The following is an 18420-nucleotide window of genomic DNA, read 5'->3' as shown; positions in this document are numbered from 1 at the left end:
TGGGGGTTTGGTGCCTTGCTCAAGGGTCTCACCTCAGTCGTGGTATTGAGGGTGGAGAGAGCACTGGTAATTCACTCCCCCCACCGACAATCCCTGCCGGACCTGAGACTCGAACCCGCAACTTCTGGGTTACAAGTCTGACTCTAACCATTAGGCCATGACTGCCAAAGCAAGGAACACCTTAATGAATTCTTGTTCTTTCACACTGCCTGGACTTGGTAACAAACTGTTTAAACGTGTGCTGTAAAGAGCATTAATCCCATTATACGTCATCTATTGGATATACACATCAGCAATGCAGCTACCATAAATATTATTGTCACTCTTCTTCTGGGGGTGTACTCACACCGAGCCCGAGTGTGATTGCCCCCCCCCACTCCCCCGCACTAACCAGCCCGGAGCACACTTACGTCATTATGAATGAATGAATGGTGTATTGCTGTACAGCCAAAGCAACAATCACAATCATTTACCATCATATGAGGGGGTCTCTCCTCAACCACCACCAGTGTGCACCATCCACCTGTTAACTTTGTGGTTTATTATTTTGAGTCGTTTGGGACGTGGTGACACACAGCCCTCTCACAATATATTGCTTAACAGATCTATCGCTTTTGCCGCTCAGAAATTTTCACGCAATCGTGCTGCACATTTCCAGTTCTGCGCTCGGGTGCAGTTAGCACTCACCCTACATGCGTACCGCGCCCGAGCCCAACTGAACCGTGATCTGGCCCACCTCTTCCAAGCGAGCCAGGGACAGCTAAATGAACTGACTAGTGATCACACTTGTCAAACGAACCTGGCATTGGGGGTCAAACACGCTCGGGCACGGTTCAGATCGCCTAGTGTGAGTACACTCTTAATCTTGTTCTGTACACACAGAATTCAATCATCAGTGATGAATGAATGTATGATGATCAGACATTTGAATTCTTGCTCAATTCACAAACAAATGACTCTCAAGAACCAGTTCTTGTTGGCAAATCAAAAACATACGACACAAAAAGTGTAGTCTGATTCATGAACATATGACTCTTTTGAGCTGGTCCTTTTAATGAATCGTTCAAAATCCATCCAACCCGACTCATGAACATACAACTATTTTGAGCAGGTCCTTTTAATGAATCGTTCAAAATCCATTTATCCATCCATCCATCCCGATTCATGAACATAGAACTCTTCTGAGGTGGTCCTTTTAATGAATCGTTCACAATCCATCCATCCCAATTCATGAACATATGACTCTTTTGAGCAGGTCCTTTGAATGAATCATTCAAAATCCATTCATCCATCCATCAACCCATCCATCCATCCCGATTCATGAACATAGAACACCTCTGAGCTGGTCCTTTTAATGAATTGTTCAAAATCCATCCATCCATCCATCATACTTTCACACTCCGTTTTTCCCACAGCATAGATAACACCTAAGACCGCTGAAATAAAACCATGAATACCTTATGATCTTTGCTGGGTTTCTCTCAAGCTTTGACACTCGGTGGTGCCAATCTATAACTGCCACCGATCGATCAACCTACTCAAACATATCCGATACCCCTCAACACAATCAACAGACTTTCATCAGATTCGCAGATTCAGAGAAAACAGAGCAAATTAGCTGTTGAGCAGAAATGTTAAGACACGTATTGATATACGTGTTGATATACACCTCCCTGCCATTCTCAAAAACGCTCTCTCAGCGAGAGAACTGGATGGCCTTTTCACTTCTTAGCTCAATGGAGTCTCCAGATAGCAGCCTCTTCTGCACCTTTGACTGTCAGAATCACAGCGGCAAACTCCAATACACTCAGCAGATGGAATCAAATCTTTTCTGCTTCATTTTCTGTCCCACTTAAAGGGCAGGTTGGGCCCCCTAGGGAACATTTGAGGAGGACACAATTGTAAACACTGAACTTTTGTTATTAAAAACGTCAATGTTTTCTCCCGAGGGAAATTGGCAAATGCTTGGTATATCATGAGAACTACAAGTTACAAAACTGGGGTTTTGACAGAAATTGTACCACTGATCAATGTGAGATGGGCCTGTATTGTAAACTATCAGTAAGAGAGAGGACGGAGGTTAAGAAAGGGTTTCATTATTCACTGGTTCACTAAAGCACATGTCCCACAATGCATTGCAAAGGACATTTAGGGACTAAAGAACAAACAATGAATGCTGTTTTATCGCAATGTAAACAGCTTTGCTGAGAATCTAAGATCGATAGTGCAAATTTTGCTTCTGAATAAACAGCCAAAGAGTACACTAAATATAAACAGCTCAATAAGATTGATTATCACACATTTTTACGGCAAGCAGCAAAATGATTAAATCATTAATTTGATCATAACACAGTACAATATCCATATATGTTCTTAGTTTTGCCTTTTTTCCGCAAAGTTTTACCAGGAAAAACACAAAAATCTAGTGTTATTTTACTCTTAAATTGAACCCTATTTTTTTTTAACATGAATTAAAGAAGATTAGGTTTTAAAACAGTTAGACCTATATAATTAGATGACTATTCATTTTTAAATGAATAAATCTATAATATATCCCTCAAAATGCATAGTCAAAACTTTAGCACAAGTCATGTACCAAAGTTTAATACTTAGGGTTAGTGGTTTGTTCAGATCTCTTTATCCTAGACTGTTTTAGCAAACACCACTAATAAATTAAGCTAATTTAATCTTCATGGCCTCACTGATAATAAGAGTTATGAATAAAAGATGAAAAGGCATACTTTAAAAAGCTCCAGTAGAATTAGTATTCTCCTCGTACAAAACATGCTAATATACACCTGTCACTGTTAGAAATGGTTTAAGATTTCAGACATTCGTTATTTACATTCTCCAGAAGCGTATTTAAAAAATGTGTCAGCAAACTAGATTAAGCTAGTTTAACCTGCTCTAAAAGGATCACAAGTCATACAAATTAGAAGTTACAAAATCTTGTGGGAACTGTGATTTATGGTTCATGTCATTGCGAAATTGTCCACAACAGCAAAACGCAATTAGTATGCACCCTTCGCTTTAGCCCCAAACAAAATTATTAATCATGATACCAACAAACCATCACTTCAGATCAGTGAGCAGCTGGTGTAGGGGACATGACCACCATCGAACGCATATGCTGCGAAACTACAGAACAGCCCGGAAAGCAAGACTTCATCCATTTGGATCCAAATTGAATGATGTGAGGGATTCTCCCTCCTGACTGATGATTCAGAGATGACAAGATCTGAATCCTCTGAGGCCCTCCGAAATACTTGAAATACATCAGATCTGATTTCTCTCTGGGAACCACGCTTGAGGTTGTTGATTAGGATCAAATTAATTTTTGTGTACTATTGCCAAGTGGATACACATTAAGAAAACTTTAAAGACATCTGAATTCTAGCCAAATCAAAGAGAATGACTACACTGAACAAGAAATAGTCTGCTTGAAATATAATTTTGCAAATTGAATGCTAGTATCTCCTGGTGATGCCTAAATGGGTCAATAATACCTGGAAAAAGTTTTAGAATTTACCAGCTAATTGACCACAGATCCAGGGTTTTGAGCCAATCACTTAAGCCATACATGGCACATGGTACAGTCAAATCCATTGCTCCACATGGGATTTGTTTTACAATTGTCCAATTTTTTACTGGCAGCTGTCAGGAGCTACCTAAACAAAGCTAATGTGAAGTAACACTGCTCTTAGGCAGAGTATTTTGGTGTTTATGCGTCATAAAATGAGAATCGTTCCCTTTTGGTACGATACTGACAATCTCACACAGAATTGGCCATTTTCACAGAACTGCTGCCTGCGCTTTTCCCTTGAAGAGCATCATCAAAAACCGGCAGACCCTGAACATGAGAGACAGCAATCCATTAATCACAGATGTTATCACTGGCATTTTCATGAACGCTTTTTCTGCAAGTCCTGAGGATTTAAGCGATGCATTAGGTGTTAGCGGTGGCGTTCTGAAATGCAAATCAACTAAAATCCCAAAGAAGCCAATTAGACGCCGCTTTATAATTCATAGAGTAATGAACTTAAAAATCAAAATCAAAACAAACTGGTAAACAAAGCACACCCACACTGAGGGCATTATGCACAGATTCGGATAACAGCGAAACATTACTTAGCCATTTGCGCCTGAGAGTCTCTTAGTCCCGAAGAGCATTTCCTCTGTGGCCAAACCCACTGTTTACACTCCGTTCATCTCCAGACTATAACATTTATATGCCTAGTCATTTAATCAGAAAGATGAGAGATGTTGCGTTATTGCTAATAAAGTTTTATATCCAATTAACGATACAAGTTGCTGCCTGAACCTAAAATGAAATCGGTTAGACAGGAAATAAGCAAGATAAAATCTATCCAATTTGATTTATGATGCACTAATGTCAGATGGACGCCACAGGCACACAAGCAAACTGCATATGACAGCGGCCAAGCTCTGACCTTCATGGGGAAGCTGTCAATAAGCAATACAGTCTAACAAATGAAAATACGGACATTTGACAGTGGCTGCAGAAGGGAAGGAAGTAAGTGGACAGCTGCAGCAGAGATGTGATTCAGTTATACTTTTGTCATGGGTAACTGCCATGGTAACTACCAATCTTCACGCTCGTGTCCTCTATGTGCACTTTGCATCGTTGTCAAATTCAATGCAAAATTCAATGCGATATTTTTTTAGCATGTCAGCATGAAATGGCATTCCCAAACTGTTTTCTTCTTTTCGTTAACAGACATACACTACTGTCAAAGTTTAGGGCCAGTAAGTATTTGAAAAATAATTTGTTTTTTGAACATTAAAGCATGTCAACATATTCTGTTACACCAAATACACCAAATAATGATCTTTAAAATAGCATCATATGACCCCTTTAAGGAAATTAATACTTCAATTCAGCAAGGATGCATTGTGCTGAGCAAAAGTGTTAGTAAAGATATTTATAATGTTATAATATTTATATTTTTCAAATAATCCTAAAAAAATGTATCAAGGTTTTCATAAAAATATTAACCAGCACAACTGTTTTCAATATTGATAATAATAAGAAATGTTTCTTAGCACCATATTAAAATGATATCTGAAGGATCATGTGACACTGAAGGCTGGAGTAATGATGCCGAAAAGTGCCATCACAGGAATAAATGACATTGTAACATAAATTAGAAAACAGTTGAAATATTTATTCAAATAAACGCAGCCTAGGTGAGCATAGAGAATTCTTTCACACATATTTCATTTATAATAAAAATCATACCAACCTCAAACTTTTAAACAGTAGTGCATTTTCTTAGAAAACATAAATACCTTTTTGAAGGTACTCATGTCGCTTCACTGTATCAAACCTCTTCAGATAATTAAAGGAAAAGACTAAGGAAAGAGTGAGATATATTAAGACTAGTGCACGATGGGCGGTTCATGCAGGTGACTTTGAAATGTGGCGGGGCATGCAAGTGAGCATAAATTAAAGTGTGGCCATGCAGGTGAGGTGTGGCCACACAGTTTTTATTCACATGCCTCATTCACGTCCCATGCAGAGTGCTGTGCTCAGTACCTGGTGATCTCGGAGTCAGGGAGCAGGCCTACGTGATAGTGAGGGAAGTGGGGGATTGAGTGCATGGGGCTTTTATCAAACTCCACAGGGGAGTAGAGACGGGGAGAGGGGGCGCGGTCACTCAATTTGTTCACAGTGCTGTAAACTGGCTCTGGAGGCCTGGTGTGGGAAAGAAAGAGAGGCAGAGAGCAGAGCAGCTAGGGTTAGTGCGCTGATGTAGACTGACAGAGAGTAGTGACAGACCGATATACAGGCAGGTCATTCCACGTAACATCAACAAATAATTTTCTGTATTTTTTTGACTTGGTTTACAATATAAATATTGAAACATGTCTACAACACATTTAACCCTAGAAGCAAAATTGCATATAATAGTAAAACTTGATTATGTCTTTGAATTCAGTGTTTTCACTGAATTCAAAAACCCATATCGGTCGACCACTAACAGAGAGAGGAAAAGATAGACCAAAAGAGAAAGAGAGAGAGGGTGAAAAACATAGCAGTGGAAGTGGGAGGAACAAGGAAAGAACTGCAAGTGGTTAATTCAACATTTAGCTTTGATAATTAGTGTTACAATTTTTAAAATGGACTATTTCAGTTTCACCATTCTTCAACTCAGCATCTTCAATTAGCCCTCAGATTTTCAATATTTGCTTTTAATAATTAACATTCTGTTAATACTGTCATGCCAGTGTAAAGAGACTCCCCAGGGATTGACATCCAGGGACCTTTCATTCATTCCCTCTGTCTCAATCACTTTTGAACTCTCAAAATTACATATCTGACTGTCGCTGTCTCATTTTACACAAACAATCCAGTCTCTAGGATTCAAAAACAGAATAAGCTGTGGGAAGCGTGTGTTGTGCAGAAGGACATAACTGAACATTCAGGACCAAAACGATGGCTCACTTAAGTCGCTCACCTCAACTGGAAGTGCTGGGAATCAAACCTGTGACCTTCCATCTCATCTAACGAGGGATTTCTGATTAGAAACAGACAACAGGTTAGCATGAAGACAAAACAGACTGCAGTTTATATGAATCAAATGTTAAAATGTGCATTCAAAACAGCTGAAATGTATTCAGTACTTGTTACGTGTAGCATGCAGAAACAAAACAGAGACACCAACAGAATTCAGGACAAAACCAAATGTGACAACACAACTGGGTTTGACACACAAACAGACCAAAACAACCACTCAAAATATTAAAATTTAAATCAGATACACTACCATTCAAAAATGTGTGCTAATCACTAGTCTCTAACATTATCTGCATGTTTCAGTGAGCCTCTGTTTGTGGGTAAAAGACAGCAAGATCTTATTGCGGATACAAGGCAACATTAGACATCTTGCAGATAATGTGAGTAGGATATATTTATGACAGGGTCCTCACCGGACCGTATTCTCTCCTCGCTCTGCGTCGTGTGAGGCTGGCTTGTGACTTGTCTTGAATGGAGATGACTGACAAACACTCTTTTACCTTCTTTACATTCTACCCTTTGTTTTTTTATCTTTAACAGTACTCTTTGTATCTTCTCCTCCCCAATGTGTCTTTCCTCTCTCTCAGTCTCTCACTGTGTTTCTGGTTTCAGCACATTTCTTTAAATCTGCAATTCTCCCCTTCTCCTTGCCCTTAATACAGGGTCACAGCGGGCTAAATAAAACCATGACAAAACCCTTATTATCAACCACGGCACAAACCCTCTGGCACTTCACACTGACGGCGAGGCACAGAGATAGAATTAGGAACAGCCAGAATCACCGACTCACATTATACATATGGAACCACAAACTTAACATGATTTATCTTAGCAGCACACGTTTATAGACAAATACCTTTGATGGCCGATATTTTGATGGTCCAATTATACATCAATTATTATACAGTATAATACATTAATTTGTCGTGTTGGTTAGCCCTGCCCACTGTGAAATCTCACTGGTCTAAAATCTTTCTCTGTATTAAACATCAAATACCATCTGAAGTGTCAGTGTGGACAGACAAATGGCTTGTTAGAAGTAAGAATTTTGGGTGGGTTTAGGACCAGGGGGCCCACTAGGGGGCCTCAGCTAACTTCCCAAAAAAATTTAAATAACATACACTACACAGTTGAAAGTTTGGAGTCTTTTAAAATACATTACATAATATTAATAATTTTTATTGATAGGAATTAATCATTTTTAGCAAGGATCCATTGAATTATTACTATTTCAAATATTATATTGTGAAAATCACAGCCTACTGTACATTGGGGACCAATCAAAAAGTCAAAGTCAAAAAGGCTGAGAAACATTGGTGTCAAGGGTAAAGCTGACTGAACGATGATTTTACATGATCAGCAAAGGATGCTGATGTAAGAACGTGTCCATGACCACATGTACATAACCATGCACAACAGTTTCTCAGAAGTAAAGTCAGAAATAAAAGTCCTTAAGGTCAGTGACAGCTGTTCCTCAGCAAAGCACACAGTTTGCTGAATTACATATTGCATAAGAACTCTCTGCCTACACATCTAATAATCATGAATGTCCAGTTCATTAGAGGTGTGCTTAGTAATAATTGAGTACTGACCCAAGGTAGCACTGCTGAGTGTGTATGTACATGACGCAAGTATGGAATGTTCTACTTCTGCAGCTGTATTATTTATGATGATTGAATGACCAGGCTGTGTGTGTATGTGTGTGTGTTTTTGCGGTCCTATAGCCTCACAGAAATCAGGAAGGGGGCCAACACTTTTTCACACCACTGTATGTGAATCATTTGCAACTGTTTTTAACATTTTTTGTATAACATTATGGTGTATGTTTGTGTGCATGACTTTCCTCGAATAATGCACGGAGATTAAGGCAACATAACCAACTCCTACAAACCCTGCATCTTCACACTCTGTTCCCCTAAACCAAAATGACACATGCACGAACAAAAACATGTCCATTCTCCCCCTGAACATCGGCCTAATGTCACACCTAATTAATTATTCAACTTGTGAGCCATAATATAAGTTTACATTTATTATGCAAATCTACATGAAAAGCCCCATTCCATATTCCAGAGTCGCTGAACTTAAAATAGATACTAGCAGCTACAACATTCTGCCATTCCATATTATAATCTTCAACCAAACCTTTGATTTTCTCTGATTCTCCTGTGGAAAACACAGTAGAGATGAAGGGGCCTGAACTTCCAGATGGGCTTATGCTTCTCCGAACACAAAGACCATGTAAACCTCTTACACAGGAGAGGGGGTTTAATATTTTTCTCTCACCTCTGGGAAAGGTCACGTTCTTTGTTTGGAATGCGTGTTTGCATGCACGTTTAGCATTCATCGTGAAGTTAGGAGTTTTTCACAGCAGAGTGGCATTAACTGTGTTTCACAGTGGGAGACGTTAACAAGGCCGTCTGTTAAAAGTGACAAACATGGTTGAGAAATTACAGTGGCAGTTTTGAACTTGGGTTTTTATTTAGTAACTATTCATCTAAAAATACTCTGGATTTGCAGAAAAACAAATGTGCTGTCTTCCCCAGTGGATTGATGAAGCTTATTGTGGTGAGTGTGGCCATAAGCCAATAAGGCTAGTGAAATTCTGGGATTCAGATTCAGCTACACACATCCAACGCGTGTCCGAGAGACAACAGCCTCAAATACTGTTAAGCAACCATTGCTAGACACTCAACACTGCTATCAAAAGCCTCAGAGGCCCAAAACAACCACAGGGCATATTAACACATCAAGAAGCCAGCCGGCAGAAAGAGCGCGAGACAAGTTAATCAAAACCGAAGTCTGTTATGACGTTGTTTGCTATTCTAAATTCATAGTTCTCATGGAGACTGTTAAGTCCTCAGATTTAGTTCTGTGCTTCAGTTTTCTTTTCCAGAAAACTCCAGGGATGATGCTCAGTATTCACATCACTTGGAGGTTCAGGTTACATTGCAGTGAACCAAACACATCCCCAGCCCTGCAGTCCTGAACATATGTCTCCCAAAACACCCTTAAAAGCAAGCCAGTGTGCAAAAACAAGCTCATGCTGTTGACACACACTGATATCATTACAGATTTAAGAGTTTGAATCAGGATGATCATTCGGTCCTTTTTGTAATAAAAATCTTATGCTGTGGTTGCTAGGGTGTTGTAGGTGGTTCCTTACTGAAAAAATACCACCTCTAAAGCTGGTCGCACACCAGACGAGAAGCGCAGCGCCACGTCGTGTCGTGCCACGTCTTTAAAATTCGAACACATTGTTTTCTATCAGCGTACGCACACCAGCGGTGCCATTCGGCATCTGTCCGCGGTGCCTAGCAAAGTCTCTATGATATTATGTACTGTACTAACCCAGGCTCACTGAAAAACGTGTCTGTGCAAAATTATATTGCATTGCTTCTTGCACATTCCGTACCATTTTCAAAGTGAAATGTCAAATGAATGGTGCTAAAAGCATGTTCAGGTTTATCCAAAACAGATGAATGTGAATATGGCAATGGTTATTGTGATATCGTGGCAGTTTGGAAATGAAATGTCCGGTGACTGGTGCTAAAATGTTAATGCTCTATTGTATTTAATATAATATACTACCTAGATTAAACCCTACTCAAAACATAACCAATAGAGTTAACTAAAGCAAAGTGAAAATAAATATGCATTACTTTGAAGCAACCATTTTGGCTTGCTTCTTGCAACTTTGTGCTTATTTATCAAGTGTTGTATTACTCGGTACTCAGACCTGAGCGCTCCGCAAGTGCAACACTGCACCAGGTGAGCTACTGAGCAAGTTTACTATATTTTTTACTTTTATGTCATAAAATAGTATTGTGCATAGAACTGTGCAAAAATTTTAAATAATTACTAATTCACAATCTGCAGCTGTAATCATAAATTGCGTGAAAAGGAACAAAAATTGTTGATGTTTTACTTCCACTCAGATGGAAACTGCAGTGAATTGTGCTGTGTATATATAGGCACGTTTTCGCAAAAATGTAGGTAGAGCCTATGTTGTTCTGTACATTCAAAACAAACACGGACCACTAAAAATCCAGGAACGTAAAAACAGTACAGAACTAATAGGACAGGAGGGAGTAAAGGATGGGACAGTAAATCCCAAAACAATCCCATCACTAGGTGTGATGACGCAGCTTGATTGTCTTTCGGATTTCCACAGGACACATGGGGCAAGGGGGCTACACAGTCTACCTGTGGGCAGTGGCGTCTGGTAGAAAGGGAGGGAATTACCGTAGGAAGGAAAAACCATCCAACCTGTTAATGTCCTCTTCCACCAGCAAGTGCTTGGGCAGGGGGGAATATCGACCGGGGGAGATGGGCGGAAGACTGGACTTATATTCCAGAGTGCCATTATTACCGGGGGAAGAGATATGATTTTCCATAGCGGGTGAGAATGCTGTAGAGAGACAAAGAGAGAGTTTACATTACACACATTGGCTAATCATAATGCTGACTTTAAAAAAAAATCTAATTTCTAAGCACAATTCATTATTCTCTAGTGTTATTCTGGTTTAAGAAAGCATATGTATTACATAATGAAGAGTAAATGTGGTAAGAATCACTCACAGTGTGTGATATCAGGCGGCCCATAGGGGTCTGAGAGATAGACACTAGAGGGTTTCCCAACCTTTAGGTATACCACATCTGACGTGTTCTTCAATATGGCCACTGCTTCTTCATGGGTCACCTCTTCTAGAGTGTAGTTATTCACCTGGGCGAAAGAGAAAACAAGCGAGATGTGTCAAGCGGGCAATCCAGAGTTACGTAAACAGTTATGCTCTAGTGGTCAATGGTGAATCAGAGCTGCCAAATGTGTCCTGCCCAGTGGATTACACACAGCACTGATCTTGCTAATTAAATCAAACTCAGTCTTAAAGCGTTTAACAACCCCCCTGGATTAAAAGCAATGGCGTTTGACACTGACACTCGAGCGATACTTCAGGAATGTAATCAGCCAACTATAGATGCAGCTCATTTCCCAAAGATCTCTGGGGGCAACTTCTATGCATTTGGACAGTGATTTTTGCTGTTTTTGTTTTGTATGAAACAAAATTTGCCCCAAACTCACGCCACTGGTTGAGCCAATTCGAGCTGCTTAAACACATTTTTGGGGGAAATAAACAGCAAAATGTCTGTAATAAAAACTACAACAAACTTAAAGTGCCCCTATTATGCCTTTTCGAATACTACCTTTCATGCAGTGTGTCATGTAGCTGTATGTGAACATAAACTATCTGCAAAGTTGTGAAGCTGTCAGTGCACCATAAATAAAGTTATTGTCTATCAAAAAAAAAGAATCGGCTCGCAATTGCCTAAACGAGTCGTCAGGAATTCGAATCTTATTCTGTTACGGCTCTACGTCACGAAGTAACACATTTGCATAATGTCCGCCCACGTTCTACGTCGCCAACTTGCCCGCCCACAAACACAGTAAAATTGTGGTTAACATCATGTCAAGACGACGCTGTATCCTACGCTGTGAGAGTAAATTTTTTTTTTCATATCTTATAATTACCACAAACTTGTTAACACTTGTACCACTGAGAAACGGGCAATGTAGACCAATCCAGAGCCAATCTCTCTACGGCTCTGGACCAATCACAAAGGACTGCACCATCTGACCAATCACAGCAGTGAGGGCTCACGGAAAGGAGGGGTTTAGAGAGACTGATTCTTTGAACTGCTTCGCACGAGTCGTTTACAAATAATTTAGAACTGAGGTCAAATTAAATCTATTTTTTGAGAAAACTAACATGTTTTTTGACCTTGCATGCATGTAAACCTGTTTTAGGAGACTCATAAAACAATATTAGCAACCTTAAAAATGGCATAATAGGGGCACTTTAAAGACTTAAGTAAATTAAAATACTGAAACTAAAATAAATAAATAAATAAGAGAAAACTAAAACAAACCGAAAAAAAAAAGAAAAATAAAAGTAAAATAAAATAGGTTAATGAGCCATACCATAAGCAGTCTGTCTCCAACATGTAACCGTCCGTCCTTCTGCGCAGCTCCCCCATCAATGATTTTAGTGACATAAATGCTGTTATCACCTGGTATGTGCTGGTTTCCCACACCACCTGCAATACTGAAGCCGAGCCCTATGGGATTTTGAGAAAGGACAAATCAAAAGTGTTAGCTACATCCCCATAGATGCAGTGACAACAGACTACCTCTAATTTATCAAACCTATGTCTTTCCCTCACACAGAAGCAATGCTGAATCTTTCAGAAGTTAACTCACTACTAGTAAAAAACAGTACTCAAAACTCTCTCAGAGCAGAAAGTACACACTTTCCTCAAGCATAATCTAGTTCCTCAGTTTCCTAGAGGAGAAAACAAGTGTTATACTGTAGAGTGTGTTAATGTTTTTTTGGATTTGAGGAGTCTGGGGTGCCTGAAGCTCTTCCTCCATATTTGTGCAAGTGCTGCTGTATGTGTATGTGTGATGCATCATCCTCTATGTGCTCTGAATAATGCATCAAAGCAGTCTCTTTCTCAGGATATAGTTCTGTTTATTGCTCCGCCCAAACAACAACCAACAAAAGAGGACGTGATAACTCTCAGGCTCAGTGGAGTTTCAAATCTTGATTTGTTTCCATTTATCTTCGCAACCTAGATATGAATGTGTACATGAGTAATAGCCTATTTTCTTTTATAACAGCAGAAATCAGAAAAAAAAATATTGGATGCAAACTAGGAATGTGCAAAACTATGAACAAACAAAACTAAAGTCAAAATGACTTTTTTTCGCAGAGCAGCCAACCACCGTGACACATTCCTAACGCAAACGGTGACAAACAGCTCAGGTAACAGATGGGTTTTACGGTAATTGTAAATCTGAAACCTTTTGGTCCTTTTATGAGTTTGATTTCGGTGACGGTTTCCAGCATTGGTCTCCTCCTGCGCACATAGAGCCTCACAATCGATCCGGCCGCTTTCAGAGCCTCCACCGCCTTACTGTGAGACACCTCCGAGACATCTGAGTCGTTTACACGCAAAATACAGTCATTCACTCTGTGGAGAGAAATAAGAGTGAGGAGTGAGTTTTCTGGAGCCCGCAGTGCGTGGTGAGCCTCCTGCAGAGAGTTCCAGATCACGGCAGTCTGTGGTCCAAGGACAGCCGCCTCCTGGGGCATGCTCGCATAGAGCAGCTGAGACCCAGCAAACAAGCACACACACCCAACCAAGCCATGAACACACACACGCATATATGCAATGTATACACAACTGATTCAAAGTGTTCAACAACTCAATTTAGACAGTTTAACATGATACCTATGGCAACCTATGGTGGAGATATAGAAAAATATAAAAAAGAATATATATTAATTATAATAAATAATAAATAATTAATAAAATATTAATGATATTAAAATAAATACATATTGATATAATTGTTGTTATTGTGTTGTTATTAACTAAAACTATAAAAATTGCTTTAGGAAATTGAAATAAAGCTTAAATAAATGAATTACTAAATTACAGAAATGTTTCCTTCAAGTCATAAGTATTAAAATTACAAAAACATACAGAAATATAAAAAACACCAAAAACTAATATACATGATAAGTGCATAACAAAATTGCTAAAACTTAAATTAAAATTGAATATTATATAATTACATCTTAATAAAATACTAATAAAAATTATAATAGTATAACACAAACACATATTATCTAATTTGATTGATTTATTTTTCATATTATATTCATTTTATTGTTTAATTATTTATTTTATTATTTTGTATTTTATTATTTACATGTTTCAATCATTTAATCATATACTTAAAAAAAGGGTTCTTTGTTTTAGCTGAGCATAAGCATTCTATAGTTTCCCTATGCATCCCTCTCCTCTAACCATGCCCAGAAATGTCTTATTCCCATCACTGATCCCAGTCCAGCTCTATAAAATCTGATCATACAAGTCCTTTACCCAATATAGAATCCCTGATGCAACTTACTGTTCCTTTGCACCTCCAATCTTTAAAGCCTGCATGATTTATCCAGAGACTGTTCCGCTTCCAACACTCCCAAAGTCAAACAAGGGTAGAGCAGAGAAAAAAACCTTACACAATGTAATTGCTTCTCTAAATGCTGTTCACCTCCAACTCACAATAAATCTATCACAGCGTATTGGCGAACGTTCAAAGTGTCGTACTCTTTTAAAAGACAGAATGCAGAATATGGGGTGGACGGGAAGGGGAATGGAAAGAGAAAGAGAGAGAAAGATGCTTGTGGGTATAAGGCAGAATACTGAACGTTGAAGTGGCGCAACTTGCCCAGAGAGAACAAGCAAGAGGAGGACTGGTGATGCTCCAAGCCCTGACAGACCTGATTGAGAACGAGAGGATAAAAGAAAACAGCCAAGTCATGGAGCAGAGCAGGGCGAAAGGCTCAGATGGGGCTGCCACATGCAGCTGCTGTTCGGAGCGCCGCACACACATGCATACAAAACACGGGAAGATCTGCTATCTCTCCAGCACAATCTAATTATGCTTCCCTCTAATAAAACAACCCTCTCAATCAACTCCTATCGGCCCTGTCATGAATTTCAAATACATCCAGCCAGGAATAGAAACTCTACAGCGCACCAATATCAATTAAACCTTCAACCTCTTCAGAAACATGCAGAGGGACATCTTATTGCTCAAAGAATGCTCTTTCATAGATCAGGAGACATAATTGAGTTCTGTCATATTCAATAATCAACTTTCTCCCAAAATTCCTTGGGAGACATAAAAATAGAAACAACTGAGATAATTGTTGCCATACAGCAAGAGTGTGGAAAGTATCAGATAATTTGGTATTTGTGGAATAAAAAATAGTTACATTCATATTCATCAAAATTTTGATTGCAAACTTAGCTTAAAAAATTTATAATAGAGACAATTGTCAAAATATAAAAATATCTCCATGTATGTTCCACAAAAGAAAAAGTCATACAGGTATGAAACAAATGAGGGTGAGTAAATGATACAATCTAAATGTTTAGGGTGAACTATCCCTTTAATTTCATTGCTTTCATTCACTAATCCTTCAGTAAGGTGTCACAAAAATGTTTCTTTAAAAATAAATTCTCACTAAATCAAGAAAAGAATCTTCGAATCTTGAGTATTTACATAAAATGTATAATGCAAACGTGTTTGTTTTTACCCTGTGGAAGATTGACGTGATCTGAAAGTGATTTGGTCAGGTCTATTCGTTATACCCACACACACACACACACGTCACCTCAGATCTCGCAGATGGTACATTTTTTAAAGTACCTCGCGGTCAGAGTGTGTGGCAGTCAGCAGAAAACTTCAGGTACTTCAGCTCTCCAGAGAGACGTTAGGACTGTGATAAACAGCCCGGTTTCAATCATTTACAGCAGCGAGAGGCAAAAGGGGGAAAGAGAGAAAGAGATTGCTCTACAAAGCCAGAGCAATAAGCGAGATCATTATGTTTTGAAAAAGAAAATTACCTAGTGATCTACTGAATTTATAAGAAACAGTATTATTTCATCTGATAATCCATCAATTCATCAAAATATTTAAAACAATTCATAATCACTTCCATAATGGACATAAAACTAAAAAAAGTCTAAGACCACAATTTTCATTACATACACTCAGAAATAAAGGTTCCAAAAGGGGTTTTTCTGCAGCACTGCCATTTTGGGTTCCCCAAAGAACCTTTCAATAAACAGTTCATAAAATATTTTTTTTTTTTCTTACTGTGAAGAACATTTTAATAGTCTAAAGAACCTTTTTCCACTATAAAGAACTTTTTTGTACAATGGAAAGGTTTTATGGATGTCTTAGGTTCTTCATGTCTAAGTGTGTATTATACTTTTAGCATACAAATTTGAGTGTGTATTTAGAGAATATGTAAAGACAATCTTGCACGTAACACAACAAATGCATGCACACAAGTTTTTTTTACAAAATACTGGCCCACCTGAGTCTGCCATCTTCAGCTGCCGCTCCTCCAGGGATGATCTTTGTGATGAAGATCCCAGGATCATCGCCGATGTGAGGGTTATCTGTACCACCTGCTATACTAAACCCCAACCCTGAGTTACCCTGAGGAGACACACACACACACACACACACACAGAGGAATATATGAAAGATAGATTGGCCCTTTATGAGACCTTTGCCTCAGTGAAAAGAGCCTAAATAACAGAACAACAACAGAATAAACAAAGAGAGAAGCGTAACATTATTTTTGTATGAGGTGCACTTTGCTACCCATGACTCATCAGTGTTTACAGTTTGGCACGGCATGCGCCTCTGAGCAGCGCAAACTCACAAATCAAAACCTGTCACAACCGTGGGCTAGAGCCACATTTAACATCTCTGAGACATAAATAGACCAACAGGCTAATATTTTGAAGTGACGTGTTTATGATGGGGCTCTCCAGGGTTCCGCGTCTGTATAATACACAGGCTTTTATGCTTTAAACAAAGTGGATCGTGAGGAGAATTAACCTTTGCTGATTAGAGATGTTCCCTGGCTACGTTGAGAGATTGGATAGAACAGCAAAGTTACGAAAAGGCAATACCAAAACTATAGCATCAGGGTGGAGAGATGCTTTTAACGTGAAAGAAAGAGAGAGAAATGGGTGACAATAACAGATCAGCCTCTAGCAGCAGAGTTATTGCCTCGGTTTGTATCCAATTTTCTAGCTTGTAATCTCAGTCGAGTCTGCAGAAACCCCTGAATATACACTCTCAGCCTCCTGGCTCCAGGGTCGGACAAATCTGCGCTCCCTCTGGTCTAGTTGACCTTTGCTATTGTCCGTGCTCTGTGTCTAGTCATGTGGATCCGATTGCAGCTGCCAGAATGTCATCTGCAGCCGTCTAATTTTCTCTCTCTCACACTGACTCTACTGTGCACCCCAGGCTTTCACTTGCAAATAAAGCATATACAGTAGCCCAATTACGAGGGTTCTGTGATACGTCAAAATTAAAGCTTCAGTAATACTTTCTAAAGAGTTTGTATATATAATGCATTATAAAAGGTATTATGATATTCTTGGTTTTATAACATATACAATATATATTTTATTAAGTGTTATCATGAATAAATATAATCATATATAATTCAGAGACATTTTAAAAATTAAATATTCATGATTACACTTCAAACATAAGATCAGTACCAAATTTTGTTTAGTTATGTTCAGTTTGTGCTATTGTGTCTTTAAAGGTGCAACCATAATTGATAAATATTAATTAATTATACTTAATTATAATGAAGTATAAAATTATCAATTGTTTATATATATACAGTGCTGGATAATAACTGATTATATGTAATCTGGATTATGTAATCAGCAGATAAAATGCTCATAATCAGATTACAGTTACTTTTTTATGGACCACATGATTACATATTGTTCTGGGCAAAATCATTTCAAACCTGGAAGACTCTGGGTGTGTCATTTTTGTTTCCATGTTTATTAATGTTTGTTCATTTAATGAACATTCCCATGTTTTTGTGAACTCCTTAAAATAAAATAGTTTAGTTAATATTTCAATAATTTAGATTTTTATCAACTCACTGCAGTTTTAAGCCCAGTTTGGGAAACCCTAATGTAATGTTTAATGCATTTTTTGATGTTGATATAAAAAATGGAATATATTTTCTTTCTCTTTGCTTTTATAATATCAACAAGGTACAATAAGTCTAAAACAAGTTCGATTTAAAAAAAAAGTAATCTAAAAGTAATCTAAAATGTAGTCAGAATACATTTCCTAAAATGAGCAACCTAGATTACGTTATTAACTACAGTTTTCATCATATAATCTGTAAACAGTAACAGACTACAAATTGTAAATAATCTACCCAATCTACCCTGAATATATGTGTGTGTGTGTG

At 38.4% G+C, this 18420-nt stretch overlaps 1 protein-coding gene across 16 annotated transcripts in view; it reads right to left on the bottom strand.

Moving 5' to 3' along the window:
* LOC107693969 (disks large homolog 2-like) overlaps positions 1-18420 on the bottom strand; it is a 210592-nt gene that overhangs the window by 40931 nt on the left and 151241 nt on the right. For 11 of the 16 annotated variants that reach the window (XM_016493567.1, XM_016493568.1, XM_016493570.1 and 8 more), the window contains 7 exons: positions 16495-16619; positions 13401-13570; positions 12519-12655; positions 11120-11264; positions 10784-10949; positions 6480-6539; positions 5558-5716 (listed from right to left, as the gene is read on the bottom strand). In XM_016493567.1, the coding sequence (XP_016349053.1) occupies positions 5558-5716; positions 6480-6539; positions 10784-10949; positions 11120-11264; positions 12519-12655; positions 13401-13570; positions 16495-16619 (962 nt within the window). The remainder of the gene's footprint in view (positions 1-5557; positions 5717-6479; positions 6540-10783; positions 10950-11119; positions 11265-12518; positions 12656-13400; positions 13571-16494; positions 16620-18420) is intronic. The other 5 variants (XM_016493566.1, XM_016493574.1, XM_016493577.1 and 2 more) reach the window with 5 other exon arrangements.

This window comes from Sinocyclocheilus anshuiensis, unplaced genomic scaffold, assembly GCF_001515605.1.
Source record: "Sinocyclocheilus anshuiensis isolate Anshui unplaced genomic scaffold, SAMN03320099.WGS_v1.1 scaffold694, whole genome shotgun sequence".
In the NCBI taxonomy this organism is placed as follows: domain Eukaryota; kingdom Metazoa; phylum Chordata; class Actinopteri; order Cypriniformes; family Cyprinidae; genus Sinocyclocheilus; species Sinocyclocheilus anshuiensis.
The sequence above is the reverse complement of the archived record's forward strand: the minus strand, read 5'-3'. Positions and strand labels throughout refer to the sequence as shown.